The 18,774-nt window shown below is 54.5% G+C and overlaps 1 protein-coding gene across 1 annotated transcript; it reads right to left on the reverse strand.

Moving 5' to 3' along the window:
- Positions 1 to 35: 35 nt before the first annotated feature.
- ADCY4 (adenylate cyclase 4) lies at positions 36 to 17,609 on the reverse strand. Its single transcript, XM_042942854.1, has 26 exons — positions 17,478 to 17,609; positions 16,963 to 17,172; positions 15,478 to 15,675; positions 15,200 to 15,361; positions 14,404 to 14,553; positions 13,814 to 13,962; positions 13,624 to 13,735; positions 12,803 to 12,930; positions 12,491 to 12,649; positions 12,101 to 12,232; positions 11,725 to 11,914; positions 8,996 to 9,039; positions 8,792 to 8,878; positions 8,522 to 8,591; positions 8,062 to 8,159; positions 7,308 to 7,392; positions 7,074 to 7,211; positions 6,147 to 6,257; positions 5,704 to 5,888; positions 5,424 to 5,508; positions 4,793 to 4,951; positions 3,336 to 3,482; positions 2,934 to 3,041; positions 2,726 to 2,840; positions 2,289 to 2,413; positions 36 to 2,197 (listed from the first exon to the last, which is right to left on the reverse strand). The coding sequence occupies exons 2-26, from the start codon at positions 17,119 to 17,121 to the stop codon at positions 2,045 to 2,047; spliced, it is 3,249 nt and encodes a 1,082-aa protein (XP_042798788.1). The 5' UTR covers positions 17,122 to 17,172; positions 17,478 to 17,609; the 3' UTR covers positions 36 to 2,044.
- Between the last annotated feature and the right edge of the window lie 1,165 nt (positions 17,610 to 18,774).

Here is an 18,774-nt window from a genome sequence, read left to right on the forward strand (position 1 = left end):
GATCCTTCTCAACAGTTGAGAGGCACATCACATCCTGTGCTTCAGAATCCCCTCTCCTCCCCCATTCTGAGGCAGGTGCCCTGCCCATCATACTTAGAGCACAGGTCTTACAGACTCCTGAAGGAGCAGATGGAAGAAGGCCACCCATGTGGGCTTATCATGCCAGACTCCCTGAATCAGCAGATGAGCTGAGAAAACAGCACAGCTCTGGGACCTTTACCCTGAAGCTTATGATAGGTATCGCTGTTACCATGACTCCAACTTCCTGCCACTCAGCTTTGTCCTTTCAGTGGGCAATGTTCTAGGGCACTGCCTCCCCTCCCCTCATCTCCCAAGGAGGCCTCACTTAAGAACCAAGTCATCAGATCTTAGCCCCTGGAATTCTGGACATTAACATTCTGCCAGCCCCTAAAATACACTCAGAAGCAGGTTGAGGCTGAGGGCCCTCTGTGCCAGTCATCATTCTTAGGAAATTAAGATTCCTGTAAGTGAGAGGGATGAGTCATTCTTTCCTAGGGATGACTGTTTTAGAGAGCCTTGGACTGGCTCTGTCCTGACAGCATTTTAGGAAGATGGTAGCAGAAATGGCAGCGGAGTACTTTTTGAATCTCTCCCATAAACAAAGACCAACTAGGAGAAAGACCAAAAATCCAAAATGTGCAGTATCTGTAACAAATCTAGGGTGTCAAGATACCTCCCACAGACTGCTAAAAATGTGTGGGGAATAAGCTTAGGAATTCCCTGAGCTTGCACCTATGGGTTAACAAAGTCACAGGAAGAAAGCATCCAAGATTAGGTAAACAGGGCAAAAGCGCCCCCAGTATAGAACAAAGGCATAGAGGAATAGGAAGCCACAGGATGAAAGCATCCAACATTAGGCAATCAGGGCGGAAGTGCCCCAAAATAGTGCAATAGCAGAAAGCTGCTTTCACAGGAGGGAAGGACCAGAATAGGTAAGCAAGTAAACAAGGTTATAGACCTCAGCAGGGCGAAGTTGCCTGGAGTGGAGCTAATTAGCAAAAGAAAGGAGCCTTGTTGACCCTGAGGTAGCCTGCTCTGTCTTATCCTCCAGGCAAGCTAAGATAAACAGACACGTTGCCTTGTGCCTGCCATAAACAACCATCTGCCCGGCTCTGGGATTTTGTTTTGTATTGACCCAAACCCTAACACCGCATATTCTCAAAAACCCCTTTTCTCTCACACATATGAATTAATGTTCACGGTTTCATTGTCTCTTTGTGCACGTCCATCACGTTTGTAAGCCTTCTGATCCTAATAAAAATGGAGCAAGGATCTTTACTTAGGGCTCTTGTCTCCTCCCCAACATTAGCCTCTCTAACATTTTAATTCTGCATCCTCTCTCTTGCTGGACAAGAGAGAACTCCAGACCCAGAGTCTACGACAAATAGGAGGTAGGCGTGAACCTTGGATGCTTCAAGACCTACATAGTATCAGCATCTGCACAGAAGGATGCAGAAGGAAGCAAGAGGGCATTTGAGGGATCTATGAACAAGAGAATCCCAAAACTGTCTACAGGTCTTGGCTGGAAAGTATGCACCAACTTGACAACAGCAGCTGAAACAGTGAGGGACCTGATAGATCATCTCCTAAGCCTTTCATCCATGCTGTATAGTAAGCACATAATAGGTGCTTATTTAGTATATAGAGAATGAATAAAGGTCAAATGACATTCTCAGCTATTCCTTTCCAATATTTGTGGGTGGGGAGCAGGAAAAGACAAATCCCTATTTTGAGCCATGCGGCTAAATTTCTTTATGCTTCCAAGGTGTACAAAATACTGGAATCAGGCAGGGAGGCTGAGGCAGTCCTCTTCTTGAGCTTCTGAAAAAGAATCACTCCTCTCCAGCACACTCATGATCACCCTTGCATATACACAAACACTCACTTTAGCTTGGGAAGAAGCAAGTTTAGCTTGCTGAGAGGCAAGGAGAAGGTGATCTGCAGCTATACCAGAAGCTTCTGACACCAATTGGCTCCCATCATACCAGAGTCTTTTTATTGAGGATCTTAGGATGATGGGGTCTCAGCCTAGAGTGGCCGAGGGAGGTCCAGTTCGTGCCAAATCTGTGTTCAGAAAGTAGGTGCAGAGTTGCCCTTTGCCTTTGACCTTGATGATACCCCGGCTGTAGCAGGTGTAGCCTAAGGACTGCAGCACCCGGGCTGTCTCTTCAGTCACCTGGGATTGAAAGGGTGTGAGTCAGAAGTGTGGGTGTGGCCCTATCCTTATCCGCCCCCCCCCCCCCATGCCTCCAATGCAGCCTCCTCACCTGGATCTTGCCCAGGACTCCTGTACTCTCCATGCGGCTGGCCACGTTCACTGTGTTGCCCCAGATGTCATACTGCGGCTTCTGGGCCCCGATCACTCCAGCCACTACAGGTCCGTGGTTCAACCCTGACAAGAGGTATGGTAGAGAGGAGCCCTGGGTGGGCGAATTTGAGGAGGGAGAGGGGAAGAGGACACTCTAGGAATTAGGGTGAAGGGCCTGGAGGCCTTAGAGGAAAGGGCCTGGAGGGGTGTGGGTTAGGGAAGGGGTGGCTGAGCCTCAGAGCTCCTGGCCCAGCAGCTTCATGCTCCATCCCCAGGGATGAGGCTGGAGGGGGTCCAGGGTGAGCTGGGGAGTAGCTAACAAAGAGCCTAAGGGAGCCAGAGCTTGGGAAGGTGAGGAGGAGGTTCCAGACTGCCCCAGCAAGGGAGGGTCCTCACCCACACGCAAGCGGAAGTTGTTGAAAGAGTGCTTATTGATGACGTCCAGCTTTGATCCAAGAGCCACCGCAAACTCCACCATGGTGCCAAGGTGGCTGCAGCTGCGCTCAGCATCCTAGCAACGGGGCCGGCCCACCAGGATGGGTCAATGAGGACCCCCCAGTGAGAGCCCAGACGAAGGTTGGTAGGTAAAGAAGGGATTCTGTACCTGCTGTGCGTCCTGTCCGGAGGTGGCATTTAAGCCTGTAGCTGCCATGTAGGTGCTACCGATGGTTTTGATCTTCTCCACCCCGCTAAACTTGGGCTTTGAGAGCAGCTGTATAGAAAGGAAGCTGTGTCCCCAGTCTTTCTTGCTCTCTCCTGCCTCCCTCTCAGAGGCCCAGCCCCAGGCCTTTGGAGACTAAGGGACCAGGTTGTGAGGACAGGGATGGTGGCAGGAGGGAGAGTGGATAGTGAGCAGAGTTTCCAGAGAGCTAGGGGATTGGAGGAGGAGTGGCAGGGCCGGGGAGAGGGGGATGGACCCCTGGCTGGAGACTAAATTGGCAGGAGGGACTGGTGGAAAATTCTAGCATCCAGGACAAAGGGTCCAGGGGAGGCTTGGAGTTGTCACCTCATCAAAATCAGCAATTATCTCATTGAGCAGCCGCAGACACTCTAGACCCTCGTGGTTTATGTTGGACTCAGAGTAAAACTCCTTGAAGTCTGGAACTGAGGCGAACAGGACACAGACACACTCATAGGACTGGTGGTAGAGGTCCTGGAGGATGGGATGCTGGGTTGAGGGAGCAAGCCATGGTCTTCCCCCTTCTGAGCCTGCATGGGCCCTCCTCCCTGTGTCCATACTCCTACCCCTCTATTTAAGAAGGATCGGAAAGGAGGGAGAGGGGTAGGGCCAGGTTACCCCAGGGATGTGTGACTCAGGAGTCAAAGATTGGGTCTCATTATGATTCCAGGAGAGACAGGGGTTTGGAGTCAGGATCACCTCATAGCCACGTGAAGGGAGTCTCTTCAAGAGCTGGGATCCTGTCAGTGGGAATCATCTTTCTATCATATCTCATTGCCGATAGGTGTTAAGTCAACTAAGTCAGCTTACAAAGATAGCTACAACTTGGAAGATAAAGTAATAGGGAAAAGGGGCCAAAAGGAAAATAAAGGTAAGATAAGGTAAGAAAAGGTAAGAAAATAAAGGTAAGATTTGAAGTCGGTTCACAAAATGGGTGCCATAAAGTCCCTGTGAGTCCTAGATTCTGGCTCTGAGCTTTCTAGTAGCCAATGTGAAGCTAGAAACAGGAGCAGTGACAAGATTCCCAGTGTCTGTAAGAGAAGGAGGCAGGAGACGTAGACCTACTGCTGATCTTGAGAGCAGAGAGCAAGCAGTGGGGGCAGGAAGCTGTGAAGTAGCCCCTGGCCTGTTTCTTTTAACATTCCTCAAGATGGACCAAGAGCATTTCCACAGCAGACACGGTGAAGTAGTGGTGGCAAAAGTAATATGGTGCAATTATATGGGTGACCTTCTGATGGTCTATGGCAAGATGTTTAAGGATATAGATTAGCATCTTCCAATGGGAAACCCTGTGGTGATGGAAAGTTCTACATATGGGATGCCCAATACGGCATCTACTAGCCATAGGCAGCTGTTAGATCCTTGAAATGTGGCCAGTGAGACAGAGGAACTGAATTTTCCATTTTAATTCACTTAAATTTAAAGGGCCATACATGGCTAATGGCTACCATCCCGGATAGTGCAGGTCCAGAGAGATGGATGGACTGTGTCCTCCACACAACTCCCATCAACACTTGAAGAAGCTTCTGGAAGGCATGGAGTGGTTATGAGTTGGAGAGGATGCTCCTTCTAAGTAAGAACTTGGAACACAGAGGCTCTGTGCTCAGCAGACAAAGACTAAGAGCTTATGAAAATGTCAGGCACCTATGTGACAGGGACAGAGACTTGGGTGGCCACTTAACTACTGTGGGGGAGTCCAAAGAGGATGGGCCAAGGGCCAAGGCTTGCATCCAAAATTGGTCCCTGTGGCATCTGAGGCTGAGGAGTCAGGGGTGGGGAGTCACCTCGTTGCGCCGGTTCTGGCCAATGAACTGGGGGGCCACATGTGCAGGGAGCACATTCTCCAACAGCAGCCGAGTCAGGTTCTCCATGGTCTCTGTCTCCTCCTGCTCCTGCCGCAGCTTCTTCTTCCACAGGAAGTCCAGCCGGCAGTAATACTCATTCTGGCAGGGTCAGCAGGGGCCCAAGGGGAGACACAGTGCACGGGAAACTTCAGCTCCTGTGTGCTCCCCCCTTCCCCCCATTCCTTGATGCTTAAACCACACCCCCTCCCCCCAGTCTAGAGAGAAGCCTCAAGGTGCAACTATCCCTGGGGAGGCTACCTTGAAAATAGATTCAAACTAGGGTAGATAGAATTGGCAGCAGATTCTTTCTTATAGGTGGGTTTTCCTAGGTTGGGGTGGGAGGGATGAGGGAGGGAGAATTTGAAGGCACCTCCCTTGGCGGGGGGGTGAAGGAGAAAGAAAGGGAGCAGGAAGGTTCACTTAGAAGCTTCCAATGGGCACACTATTTTGGCTCAACCCCGAAGGTGTAAGATTTGAGGGAAAGAGTGAGAGAGAGACCAAGTCACAAATATGGGGACCCCCGCCTCACCCTTCAAAGGGAGGCCCTGGAGGGCTGAGATGGGTGACTTACCTGCCGAGCCAGGACAAGGAGGGTGAAGAAGAAGATGAAGAAGGAGATAGCTCCCATCAGTTTGGGCTCCTTCAGCACCCCTGGCCTGAGGAGGCCACGGATCAGGATTGCCCCTGCCCTGCACCTTCCCGATGGCCTCCTCCCTACCCTCAGTGCCCATGTAGCCTACAGCCACCCTCCCCCTTTGCCCTGTGGATGGATGGTTCAGGTCAGGGAGGTAAGGACAGCTCTGCTCCGCTCTCAGGGGGCCTGAGCACCTCTGTCCAGTGGCCTTGCACACCTGGAGTCCGAGGGATCCGGATAGAGGCGGGCGATGAGGCAGTCGGACAGCCAGGCGTGGGAGTGCAGGAAGAGGGAGCAGGAGGCCCCCAGCCATAGCAGGAGCAGCAGCAACTTCAGCTCGAAGCTCATGTGCAAAAAGAGGGAGCAGGACAGGAACCCCAGCACGCAGCAGTGCATAGAGTACTGTGGGGCCAAGTAGGGTGGTCAAGAGGCGGGGCATATCCCACAGGTAGGGGTGGGAGAATATCCCGGGGCTCCTGGCCTGCCCCTCCCCGGGCCCATGACCTATCTGGGGAGTAGGCAGTGTCATACACACAAACACACACCAACTGTAATTTACGTCTGTCCCAATCCACAGGATGGAACGTTCAACCAAGGAGATGGGGGAGGGGCCAAGGAAGGCTCTGGAGAGAGAGTTTCAGGGCTGTGAGGAATACTCACAGGGATGCTGATGAGAGGCAGGGACCCAGGGAGCTCCCAGGAGATGTTGAAAGCCATGGAGGACACATTGAGAGCCCCAAAAGGGCAGTTTGATGCTGCTGGTAAGAAGAACTGCAGAAGGAGGTGAAGAGCTGAGGTGGGCAGGCAGCTCCCTGGGCACAATGGTGGCTTGTGCTGGGGTTCAGCTGACTTAGGGATGGGTCAGGGCCAGACCCCTCCAAAGAGGGGGATTCTGCTATGCCTGGCTGGTGAGGGAGGCTTAGCGCAGGGGTCCTCGCTGGGGGGTCAGGGATGGGAGGAACAGGTGTCCTGAGCACGAGTCTGCCACGGATCCACTGTGTGATCTCTTGCCAGCCACTTAGCCTCTCTGGGCCTCAGCTTCCTCTTCTGTTACTTGGCTGGCGGGGTGGGGGGGTGTGATTCCTAAGGTGTCTTTCAGGGATAGAATTCTAGGAATGACTATAAATTCTGAAAACTCAGGGGCGCCTGGGTGGCTCAGTCAGTTAAGTGTCTGACTTCAGCTCAGGTAATGATCTCGCGGTTCGTGGGATCGAGTCCTGTGTTAGGCTCTGAGCTGTCAGCACAGCTCGGATTCTGCCTCCCTTTCTCGCTCTCTGCCCCTCCCCCACCCATACTCTGTCTCTCAAAAATAATAAACGTTCAAAATAATCAAAACAAAACAAATTCTGAAAACTCAGCCAGACTCAGCTACAAGATCATAGTGAGTGAGCTAAACAGTGAAGATCTGCCTCCACAGAATAGATACGCTCAGGTGGCAGATTAATTTTTTTCTTTTATACTTGTCCAACATTGCCAGAATGTTGGCCTTACTCCGGCTGTCCTCCCAAATCCCAGGGGTCCCCTTTCAGCTTCTGACAGCTCGAACAGGCCCTGATGGGGGTACATAGGGCCCCCCACTGCCCTCACCAGGCTGGGAATGGCCATCACAAAAACCAGGAGGATGGTAGCTGTGCCAAGGGCAACTCGCAGTCCGGGCCGTGTGGCCACCAAGCCAGACAGTGCCGGCAGCCAGTGCAGCATCTTGGGGCCTTTCAAGACACACCTCTGCAGAAGGAGCACAGGAATCTTAGCCGTGGGGCTGGGACACCCAGGTCACAGTGAGGGCCCAGCTCACCACTTCCACCCCCCAGCCCACCTCACCGTCAGGTGCTCTGAGAAGCAGACGAAGAGGAGGAGGAGGAAGAGGAGGAAGGTGATGCTATAGGTGATGGCCAGAGCTGGGGGCCTAAAGGGAGATAAGAGTGAGGCCTTGAAAGTCAGAATCGGCTCTGTGTGCTGGGAGGGTGCTGTGCCACCCAGTTGGGAGATGTGGGGAGGAGGAGTCCTGGGGATCTGAACTGGCTGCCAGTGGGGACTGGGCTGATGAAAGGCATTGCCTGCTGATGCTCTGGGAAAGTTGAGGGGTCTAGGGCAGTGGTGGGGTAGGGCAGGAACTATAAGGTGGGGACAATACTGGAAGGGGGCAGGAGGCTCACAAAGGGGCCAAGGCCACATCAGGCCAGTCTCTGGGCCTTCAGGCCAAAGCTCTTCTTCTACCTGGCTGAGTTCTGGACAAGTCCCTGAAGCCCCTCCTAGCCATGGACTAAAAACAAGGACCTACTTTCTAAGCTCATTTGCTGTGAGATTTGGGCTTCTCAATGAAAATAGAACCTGCTTCATTGAAAAGTTGTTTGAATTGAGAGACAGGCTTGTGAAAGTGCTTGGGTTATGCAGAAAGCCCACAAGATGTACGATAGTAAAATGAGGGCTATGATTATCACTGTTTCCCCAGAACACGTTTCCTCTGTGGGTCAGTGTCCGAAACTAAGGGAACGTCGGTAAAGAAGAAAATGTGGGTCAAGGATCAAAAAGTCTATACATGGGAATCAGGGCCCCTCTTGCCTGGGGCTCTCACCTGTTTGTCACCAGCATCTGGATGATGAAATTGGAAAGGAAAACCAGGAAGGTGCAGGCTGCGTAGTATTTGAAGGCGGGGAGTGCAGAGAGTCGGTACTGGAAGGGAAGGGGGGTCAGTGTGGAGACAGGGACCACTAGGGCTGCCCATCATCTCACAGGTGTCAATTCCAGGCAAGAACAGGTGTCTCAGCCTCCCCACCCACCCTCCAGTTCAGTCTCAGGTAGCCCCTACTGGTTCTCCAAGGAACTGCCCTCCTCCCTCCCATCCCCACCTAGAAATTCAATCTATAGGGTGACAGCCATTTGGAGAGAGGTACAAGCCCCTCACCCCAGGATCACAAACTGAGCAGACCTTGGAGGTGAGGCGGGACCACAGGGCTTGCCCCCTTCCCAAGGCCAAGGCACTAAGGTTGGAAAATTCTGTAACCTTGTGCCACCCCCCACCCACCCCAGCCCACCTCTTTCTCCAGTTCCTTCTTTCTGAAGTACAGTGTCAGTGGGTTGAAGTCCTTTGACTGCCTCCACTGTCTGGTAGGAGGTGGGGGGCCATGAGCCCCGGAAAGGAAAGGACAGGGCAAGGTGGGTGGAGGGGTGGTCAGGTGCATGTTTCCCTGGAGTAGAGTAGGGAAGCCCCCCCCCTTCCCTCTGGGTCATTAGGGGAGCACATCCCTCCTGTACCACAGAAGCCCAGCTCCCAACCCCTCCCAGTCCTCTTCTGTTCTCCATACTTCTGAGAGTTGAGCTGTTCGATGACCTGGAAGAACTTGGCGTCCCCAGTGTCCAGGTCATCATCTAGCCCCCGGGGGGTACGGCTCCTGCAGAGTGACAGCCCAGCCTGTCACCACAGGAGGCCCTCAACATATCTGGGTGAAGCAGGTGCAGCCCCCAACCCCCAGGATGGATGGGGGCAGGTCACCCCAGGGCCTCCTCACCGGTCCAGGCTCCACTGGGGGCCAAAGGAAGCCAGGGCCTTCTCCTGTTGGGAGAACACAGCAAAGAGGGGGATGAGGCGATGCTGAGCATCCCTAAAGCCTCTCTGCAGTGAGGGGTTCCATATCTACACATGTCCTTGGCCTTGAGCATTTGGCATGAGTGTTTTCCCTGCCTCTAATGACTTCCTCTCTCCATCAAATCCCATTTGCCCTTAAGGGAAGGATCAAACCACATTTATTCTTTAAATTTCTTGTGGACTTGGGGCGCCTGGGTGGCTCAGTCATTTAAGAGTCTGACTTCAGCTCAGGTCATGATCTCATAGTTCGTGGGTTCGAGCCCCGCATCGGGCTCTGTGCTGTCAGTGTGCAGTCTGCTTTGGATTCTCCGTCCCCCTCTCTCTCTGCCCTTCCCTGCCTGCACTTCTCTCTGTCTCTCTCAAAATAAATAAATAAATAAACTTTAAAAAACAGTTTCTTCTGGACTCTTTAGACACCCAGGGTCTTTATACTTTTATTTCCTCAGTCTCTACCCCCTGTGAGGCAACCCTGTGTCTTCTGTAAGCTTGAGTGGCTGTCATCTTCCCTAAGGACTGAACAAATCCCAAAAGTCCTTGGTTTAAACTGAAGTGACAGTGAGAAAGTTCTGACTCGCTTGTGGTCAGGCTGAGCTGGGAAGTGGTGGGGGCAGAAGACAAAAAGTCTAGAAGAAAGGGAAAGAGAAAGGAAGAGGGACAAACCTGGTCACAGTCATTCTTTCCTGCACCAAAACAAATGCGCACCGTGAGCAAACATATGAAAATAAGCAGGCAAGTAAAGCAGGTGAGACAAGCCCCAAAGAAGAGAACGAAGCCAACGGCCACTGCCCAGGGCCAGGAGTCTGTGACTGTTCTTTTCTGCTCCCCTGGCTCATGTGAAGGAAGCAGGGTCACAGGGGGCCACATCATCCCCCCAAACCAAAACTTGGTGTATGGGGAAGGAGGGAGATTAAGGGGTGTGTTCTAGGTATGAGCCCATCTATGCATCCAGGACTGAGCCTAACGTTCTTCAAACTACCTACCTGCCTTTCCACCTTGCTCAATGACTGTTTTTTGAAAACAGAGAAAACAATTTATTCATTTCTGTCTTCTCTAGAACTAGCCTAGTGCCTGCCACATTGTAGGTGCTTTAAAAGTGTGGAAGGAACAGGGTGCCTGGGTGGCTCAGTCAGTTGAACGACCGACTTCAGCTCAGGTCATGATCTTGCGGTTCGTGGGTTCTACCCACGTGGGGATGGATGGATGGATGGATGGATGGATGTTATATACTAGCACCAACACTGCCCCACCACCCCAAGGTTCCCCATTGTTTAAATGTAAGCTGATGTGATTCTCAGGATTTCTAACATTTGACTGAGGGCCTGGTACTTCACGGGCTTGGAAGTGAATTTCTGGGCTGGTGAGGTCCTGCCTTGGGAGCTACCCTCGAACCAGGAGTCCCTACTTCTCCACCCTGACACTTCTTAGCCTGCACACGAGTGGGGTTTCAGGGAGGTCTGGCATGGGTTCTAGGGGGCCTCTCACCATGGGGATTGCACTTGCACCTATCATTGTCTCACAATTCCTGGGCTCCCAGCAAAGCCCACCCTCTACTCTGCCTCCATGCTGGAGACTCTATCCTGCAATAGTCAGCAGAGTCTTGGATTCTTTCTTCTTCTCCCTCCTGCCCGCTTAACCCTTCTGACGTCCCCCCTACCCCGTGTTAAGGATTGGAATTAGGTACTCTCCTAAACCACTGCTGCCAATGTCCCCCCATACCACAGTGTTTCACGGATCTCTGGCCTGCTTTCCTGCTGGGTGGGTGGGTGGGGGGGCGGAGATGGAACACAGAAAGGGTGCTCTGAAGTCATCCCATATATCCAACTGGGTCTACCTCGCAGAGAAGATTCAGAGAGAAAGATCTGCAGAAAGGTGGCTGGGAAAGTTTGGAGAAGATCAGATAAAATGGAGAAGAGCAGGCTGAGGACCCTAATCTTGGGGCAAGCCTTTGGGGACACAGCCTCAGTACCTGTATGCGTGGGTGTTCTGGCTGCTTGTCACCAAGCACCAACACGAAGAGCCAGCTGGTGGGAGAGATCCAGGCTCCTCCACCAGCTAGTGGGTCATGATTACCGGAAGGTGCTATGCACAAGGTCAGCCAACCAAGCCCTGGTTACCTCTCTTCCCTCTCTCCTCAATCCCTGCCTGCTCAGAGTGACTTCTTTCAAGACCACATGTGATTTTCACTGTCACCTCATTTAATCCTTGTATAAATGCTGAGAGTAGGGGCAACAACTGATTTGCCCCCACCTTCCCAATTCTAGTGGGGATTAAAAAAGAGTGTGCGGTTTCAGGAAGGGAGTTCAACAGAGACATTTCCTGGGAGGACTGGGTGTGAGTGCTGGCTTCAGAGCCAAGAGGAAGTATGGTCTATACCTTTGGGGTACTGAGGGAAGGCTTCCTGAGTGGAGTTTGGGGAACAGTGAACATGGTGCCTATAGGATTTTGCATCTCAAGTGAGCTCAGAGGGCAGTGACCTTTGCCCTGTCTCTGGAAAGAAGGGTAAAGAAAGGCCTGAACCAGTGACTGGGGCAACCAGACAGTTCAGGACCTTAGGATGTCATCAAGTGACTCACTGGATGGGTGGGGGGAGGTTGGGAGAGGCAGTGGGGTGGGGTTATGTAAGTGCTAGGGCTCGCAGTGGAGTGCACTTACCGGGAGAGGGGTAGAAGTGGACACAGGGCTCTCTAGGTGGCTCAGATGGGCAAAAGGCTTGGCGGCGCCCCAGGACTCCAGGTAGCGGGTCATCAGCAGTGACGGACGCATCTTGGGGCCCTCAAGAGAGGACAGCAACCCTCCTGCAGTGCCCTTCTCATCCTCTTCCTCAGCCTGGGGCATAGGAGGGCTGAGAGTCAATTTCACAAATGCTTTCCACATTCTCCCCACATCTCTTGGAAGGTTGTGTCACCTCCCCCTTGACGCACACACTGGGACCCAGGAATTCAGTCTCTGGTGTAGGAAAAGAGATCAGGCCTGTTGGCTGTGGGTGGTTAGGATGGGCCAGCCCATGGGGTCCAGGCTGGGCTTTTACCCGGGATCGATGACTAGGTAGGTAGGCTCCCCTAGCTCCCGAAGGTATGGGTCCCGGTGTTCCATGGCTGCATCCTCCACAGCATAAGCCCCTGCCAGCAGGGCCAGGGTAGCCCCTGTAATATGTACTCGTCTGGAAGGAGGGGGCAGTGGGAGTCAGGACGGTGGGCTTGCAAACCTCTCCTTTCTTTCAAGGAGCCTTCCTGGAGGTCTGACTTTAAGCAAGGCCCTGTGCTACCGGAGGTGTCTCCCAACCCCACTCCCTGCATGCCAGGATCTCCCTAAGCCCCACGTGGGATTGTGCTCATTTTAGGAAACTATGAACAGGATGACAGCATGTGGGAGGCCCGGTTGGTTTCCTCCTGTGGCCTCCTGCAGCCCCACATCTCACCCTGGCACGCCACCCGCCTCCATGTGGTTGGCCAGTGTGACATCATGGGACCAGACATCATACTGCCACTTCTGCAGCCCAATGACTCCGCAGAGCACACTGCCCGAATGCACGCCCACACGCATGTTGATGTCCACGCCAGTGGCTGCCCGGAGCTTCCTGAGCAGGGTATGTAGGGGACAATCTGAATGCTGCCTTCATCCCTACCCATGCCATACCCCTCCCTCCCTCTAGGAGGACTTCCACTACCCTGTCTGCTCCTCCCCAACATCCATCCCTTGTTACCCCTCCTGCCCGTCCACCTGAGCTGACCTGATGGCCCGGCACATGTCCAGCCCCATGCGCACGCAGTTGATGGCGTGGTCTGGCAGGGAGAGCGGTAGCCCAGAGACACAGTAGTAACAGTCTCCCAGGATCTTGATCCGCATGCATTCATGCTCCTGGGAGTGTGTGTGTGTGTGCAGGGGAAGGGGGGCACCTGGTTAGAGGCCAGAGGTACGAGGGAGCTGGGAGGAGTGGGAGCAAATGTGGCATTCCTGAAGAACCTCTGAGGCCGGAAGTCTCTGGGTCAGATCTAGGGACTCTCTCAACTTGCTATGGGACTGGCTGAGGTCTGTGGCTCTCCCCCAGCTCTGGCATGTGGAGGGTGTATTCAGATTTGAGCATGTGAAAGTAGCCTCAAGACTGAGGTTTTCTGGGTGACACCCAAGATTAGGTTTGTTGGGGGCATCCCTGGGGGTCTGAACAGGTGGCTGGATTGGGCTGAGGTTACACAGGGCAGACATTTCCCTTGGAAGGGCTCCCTAAGGTTAGAAAATTTGAACATCCCCCTAGATTTGGCTGTGGTGTCCAGAGACACCTACGTCAGGGCTCTGAGCATATCTGGGGGTGTTGTGGTTGGGACATTTGTGGAGTTGTTGAGAAGTCTCTTCCAGGTTTGAGGTGTGTGGTGAGCAGCTCCACAGCTGGGGTTGTTTGAGAGGGTTTCCTACTTCCATTGGAATATCTTCCATTGGAATACATGGGCTCTGAAGCGGGACTGGGATCTGAGGAGGCAGGTGTTTCCCTTGGAAGGGGCTCTCCAGGGTGGGGCAGTTGAAGATCCCTGGGTGGGGAGGGAGGCCCCCTCTGACCTTGGCGATCTGGTCGAACTTGCCAAAGAGCTCGTTGAGCATGAGCACCAACTCCTTAGGAGAGCACTCACTGGCCAGCCGGGTGAAGCCCACGATGTCAGCATACAGCACACTGGGCAGGACAGACTGTGTCGGTGGGGCCAGGATCTCAGCCCACAGCCCCCTTCCCTGGGGCCATCATTTCTCATACCTGACTCCCTGGTGCCTCTTGACATAGAGGCTGTGGAAGTTGTTGGTGCTTTCTGGCCGTGACCCCTGTCCAGCCTGCAGTCGTGCCATGATCTCTGCCTTCATCTCTCGGGCCAAGTAGGCAGGAAGGATGGACAAGAGAAGGTGTTCCTGGAGGAGGTCACAATGAACACCAACCCTCCTGCAACCCACAGCCAGAAGTCCCAGCCTCCCAACGAACTAGGAACCCAGCACTTCCCCAGTCCCACTAGGTGTTTCCCAAAGTACTCCCCCAAGATCCTTCCCATCACATAGAGCTGGGGCTCCAACATCCCACCCTGCACTAATCACCTTTGGGGACTGAACTCCCAGAACCAATGCCAGAATTAAGAGTTCTTTGTTTACTATCATAAAAGTGCTTTCATAGGCTTCAGTTTGTTTGAGACTTAACACAACTTTCCCAGGTGGGCGGTAGCCACATTTTACAAAGGAGGAAAGAGAAGGGTAAGTGACCTGCTGAAAGTCATTCGGCTTCCAAAGGGGCCCGGCTGAATGATATAAATAACCCCTTTTCACACCACAGTCTGGCCCAGCCTCCCAGGCCCAGCGAACCTGGTGCTTCTTCTCGGTGTCCAGCCGCCGGCGCGAGTGCAGGGAGCTAAGTGCCTCGCGGAACGTGGCGCGCAGCGCGCGCTCCATCAGCGCCTTGTGATACGCTCCCGCCACGTTCCCGCACAGGAACAACACCGCGTTCGCTGCCAGCTGTGGGTGAGGGTCAGCCTCAGAGGATGCTGGCCGTGGGTGGCGGTGGGGGTGATTAAGTGCATACCTGGAGTTGGTCTCCAAGAATCTTGAGGAGGACTCCACAGAGACCCAAGAATTTCCAGGCAATCTGTGCTACACTGTGGGGTCCGTAGGGGGAGCTTCTCCTCCCCCAATACCCCTGCTCTAGACTTGGCTGTGCACCAACATGGCGTCTTAGGTCTAGAAACCATTCACATATGTTTCCTCTGCCTGGTATACTACTCCAGTATTTACCCGCCGCCCCCCCCCCCCCCCCCCCCCCCCCCCCCTCGCAGCGCAAAACCACTCAATCTCCGACTTTTACATTCTCTGTGAAGGTTCCATCATCCGCATCTGTCCCCACTACTCTGGTCCCCGGGTGAGCTCACTTGCCCATGGACCCAGAGGCCTCTTCTGGTTTCTGTAGGCATCGGGCTGCCCTGGTGTACCAGCCCCATGAGCGCACTGTCTGGGTGTGTATGTGTTTGTCCTCTGTGCTTAGCGGGCGCCTCACCCCGGAGTCCCAGCTCAGCAAGAAGTTGGTGGACGCTCAGGAACTAACGGTGCGCGCAGCGGGGCCGCCCCCCTCCGCCCACTGCGCAGCAGGTACTATGGGTGTGCTCACCTGTGGCAGCAGCGCAGGCTTTGAGTCCGGCTGAGGCCCAAGGTACAGCCCCAGGACCAGCAAGTGGGAGAGCGATGAGGCAAGGCCCGCAGCAGCGGCATCCCGCATGCCCAAGGGCAACATGGTGTACACGGTGAAGATGACAAAGAGGAAAAAGGACACCTGGGGGCGGGAGGGCACAGGAAGCTGCTGGCTTCGGCCAGCCCAGCAGCTGGGCTGTTCCCTCCTCTTGGCCTGGCTGTCCTCCTGCCCCTTGCTCCACCTGCCGCTCCTCTCACCTGGTCCCAGGCGCTCACCAGGCCCCCAGTGAACAGGAAGCCGTGGCCTAGCCCGAGTAGCGCTGCCCATACGAGGCCCGACAGGGGACGTGTCCAGCGCTGCAGTCGTTGCTCCCGGGAAGCCAGGCCCAGGAGCAGCGAGAAGCCACCCAGCGCGCACAGCACAGTGGTCAGGAAGCCTGGGTCTGAAGCTAGCTCCTGCGAGGAGAGGGTGCTTGCAGCAAGACTGGAGTGTGGAGTATGGGGGACCGCCTCCAAGCTGAAGAAGAACAGGCAGCCCCCCCAGGCCACTTCTGAAATGTGTCTCAAACTCAAGTAGCAAAAGGAGACAGGGCACCTCGACTTGCCATTCGTATCAGGTTGAACCATAGGAAGTCACCAATAATCTGTTTTTAATCTACAGAGCCTGGGGTCTCATAGGGTTCAACCTAATATCTCACTTGCATGCTGCAGGGGTGGTTGAGCCTTAGGCCATCTATCCAGAGTCCCTGGCTCAGAACCCATACTGCCCATTTGTGAATCCATGACCTTTCTGAACTTCAGCTTTCTCGTCTGTCAAATAGGAATTCCAGCACCAGCCAGGGGTCCTGAAGCAACCAAAGAATCCTACCTTACAGAAGGCACTTAGGAATGAACCAGTTTGCTCAGGAGATTCCCTGCCCTGGGGACAAGTCTGGGAGTTGATCCCCATCCACCCACCCAAGAAGTGCTCCAGCAGCAGGGGGCACCTGGAACCTCCCTCCTGTCAGGCCAGGGGGGAGCACTACACTTTTGCCACCCACCTCTGGGCACCCTCCCACCGCTGTCCCTGCCCTGTGTCCCCACCTCTTCCTGGACTTTGAGGACCAGCAAGAATTGGTCTGTTTATTGGCTTTCCCAACTTGCCTCCAAAAAGTGAAAAGAAAACTTGGAGCAGGATATTTCCAGAAATGGAATTGAATTGAAGACCCCCTTTCTCAAAAAAAAAAAAAAAAAAAAAAAAAAAAAAAGAAAGAAAGAAAGAAAAAGAAACTGGAAATGGGTTTATTTTGGGACTAAATGTGAGCGGGAGGGAGGGTGCCTTCTGGGAGACTATGGGTACAACTGCCCCACAACCCCTATGAAAGAAAGAAAACCAGGAAACGGATTCCCACAGGGCCCAGTGTAATTTCCCCTCTGGAAAATTGGAAAATCCGGTGTTGCATTTACTCTAGAACCAGTAGATCACAGAAACTCAGAAGACCTGTCAGTACCCTGAGAGAAATTAGAAGCACCCCCAGGGCTCAGCCTTCTCCCAGCAGCCCAGCGAATGTGGCCCCAGAGGTGGAGTGACTTGTCCAGGGTCACTACATTTCCTAGTAAGGCTTTCCTGGATTCCAGCAAAGAAGGCATATCGAAAAGAAGACCCCTCCCGAGCCCTAACTCCGAAAACGCCCCCTAGGCAGTGACCCTCCCACCACCCTCCAGAAGGCGCCCCTCACCAGAGCCTCCCCCCTCCCCGCTCACCCGGCCGCTGGCGGAGGCGACAGCCAGCAGCGCCAGGAGCGCGCAGAGCACGATCACCAGCAGCAGTAGCAGCAGCGGGTACTGCTGGCTCAGGCTGTAGTAGGTTTCGTAGAAGAGGTCTTCGCTGGGGGGCGGCCGGGGGCTGAAGAGGCGGGCCATGGTCTTCCCTGCCCTCCGCCTCGTCGCCCGGGTGGAGGGCGGGCCCCGGGGCTGGGGAGGGCCAGGGGCCGCGTTACCGCCTGCGGCCCCAGCCGGCCCCAACTGTGCCCCTCTCACTGGGTCCAAGCCACTTCCATCCCGTTTCCCCAACCTCGCGGCAATCCCACCTTTCAGGCACTCCCTGTGGCCTCTCAGCCTTTTCCCAGTTGGCGGTGAGGGGACTGCCCCATCCCTTGCTCCAACTCCCTCGAACCCAGACTGCCTGAGGTGCCCTAGCAGAAGCCTCATGGCCGGGTGGGACGGGATTCGGGGTTGAAGCAAAGGAGCCTCGGGTTCCCGCTTTCCCCCAAACTCACTGCCCGCGATGCCGCCGCAGCTGAATGGGTTACGCCCGAGGAGGGAGCTCGGGCAGCTGGTCGCGAAGTCCCGATCCCCGAGAAGCTAGTGGCTCAGAGCCCCGGGCGGCAGGCGCTTCCCTCCCGGCGCCTGGGGACCCCTCCCACTTCCCCGGATGGGACTGCCCGGCCCCTTCCCGTGCCGAGTCGAGTCGGACTCCTCAGGCCTCCTCCCTCCCTCATTGTCTCCCCTAACACCATCACCTTCCCCCTTCTGCCGTCTCAAGAAGGGAATGCAGACCGTGGGAGATGCGAAGGGGTGGCGTAGGCCGGGCTGAAGAGCAAGTGTGGAAATCGGAGTGGAACCCTTGGACGTGGGGAGAATGCAGGACAGCTGGAGTGAAAGCTGGCAAGAATGTAAGGAAGAATGTGGGGGCGAATGGGGGGTAGGATTCAGGTCAGGATGGAAGGGTGTTCCCATTCTCCTCTCCTCCTGCCTGTATGAGCTGCTGTGGCGGAGTCTGAACTGTCCATGCTCCCATGGAGTCCAGCTCCATGGGAGGAGGCACGTCTGTGTGTAGCTTTGTGGAGTCATGGCTTTCTACTCCCGACACCAGCTGGGAGTCAAAGGGCTCGGAAGCAAGGAGCAGGTGAGTGTAGGTGGTGAGTAATTGTGGTGGAGGCAAATAAGTACGGTGGCTGACCTCCAAGAGGCTGGGGGGTTTCCTGCAGGGCAAGAGATGTGCCTGGGTCTGCGGATGCCAGTAGAGAGCCCTCTTCCCAAGACCCCACTGCGGAGTCTCCATAGCCCAGAAGAAAAGTAGGCAGGGAGACTATCACCAGAATTTTGGTTTAGGGTGGGTTCTCGCCTGATGTAGAGGAAGTGCTCCACCCAGAGATTAGAGCAGCCCCAGGAGCCAGGCGACCGGGATTCCTTCCTGCCGCCAGCTGGGCCCTGACCTTGTGTGCCATGACACTGCCCACCCCCAGCCCTGAGCATCCCGCTTCCGGCCTCTGCTAGACAGCAGTGCCTTGGGTTCCCTCTCTGTCAACTCCCGGATCTCCCAGCCACATTTCAGCTGCCAGGGCCTGGCCTAAGCATTAGCCTCCCAAGTATGACGCTTTGGTTAAAAATCCACCATGTGTGGGGGTGCCTGGCTGGTTCAGTTGGTTAAGCTTCTGATTCTTGATTGCTGCTCAGGTCGTGACCTTGTGAGATGGAACCCCCCCCTCAGCGTGGACAGCACAGAGCCTGCTTGGGATTCTCTCTCTCCTTCTGTCTCTGCCCCTCCCCTCCTCACGTGTTCTCTCTCTTAAA

This window comes from Panthera leo, chromosome B3, assembly GCF_018350215.1.
Source record: "Panthera leo isolate Ple1 chromosome B3, P.leo_Ple1_pat1.1, whole genome shotgun sequence".
In the NCBI taxonomy this organism is placed as follows: domain Eukaryota; kingdom Metazoa; phylum Chordata; class Mammalia; order Carnivora; family Felidae; genus Panthera; species Panthera leo.

What these genes read in the sequence shown, in the direction of transcription:
- ADCY4 (XM_042942854.1), bottom strand. Translation starts at nt 17,121, where the DNA reads ATGGCCCGCCTCTTCAGCCCCCGGCCGCCCCCCAGCGAAGACCTCTTC. An exon ending in GACATGTGCCGGGCCATCAG is followed by an intron (nt 12,650 to 12,802) that starts GTCAGCTCAGGT and finishes TACCCTGCTCAG; the next exon opens with GAAGCTCCGGGCAGCCACTG. An exon ending in TCCTTGTCCTGGCTCGGCAG is followed by an intron (nt 4,952 to 5,423) that starts GTAAGTCACCCA and finishes TGACCCTGCCAG; the next exon opens with AATGAGTATTACTGCCGGCT.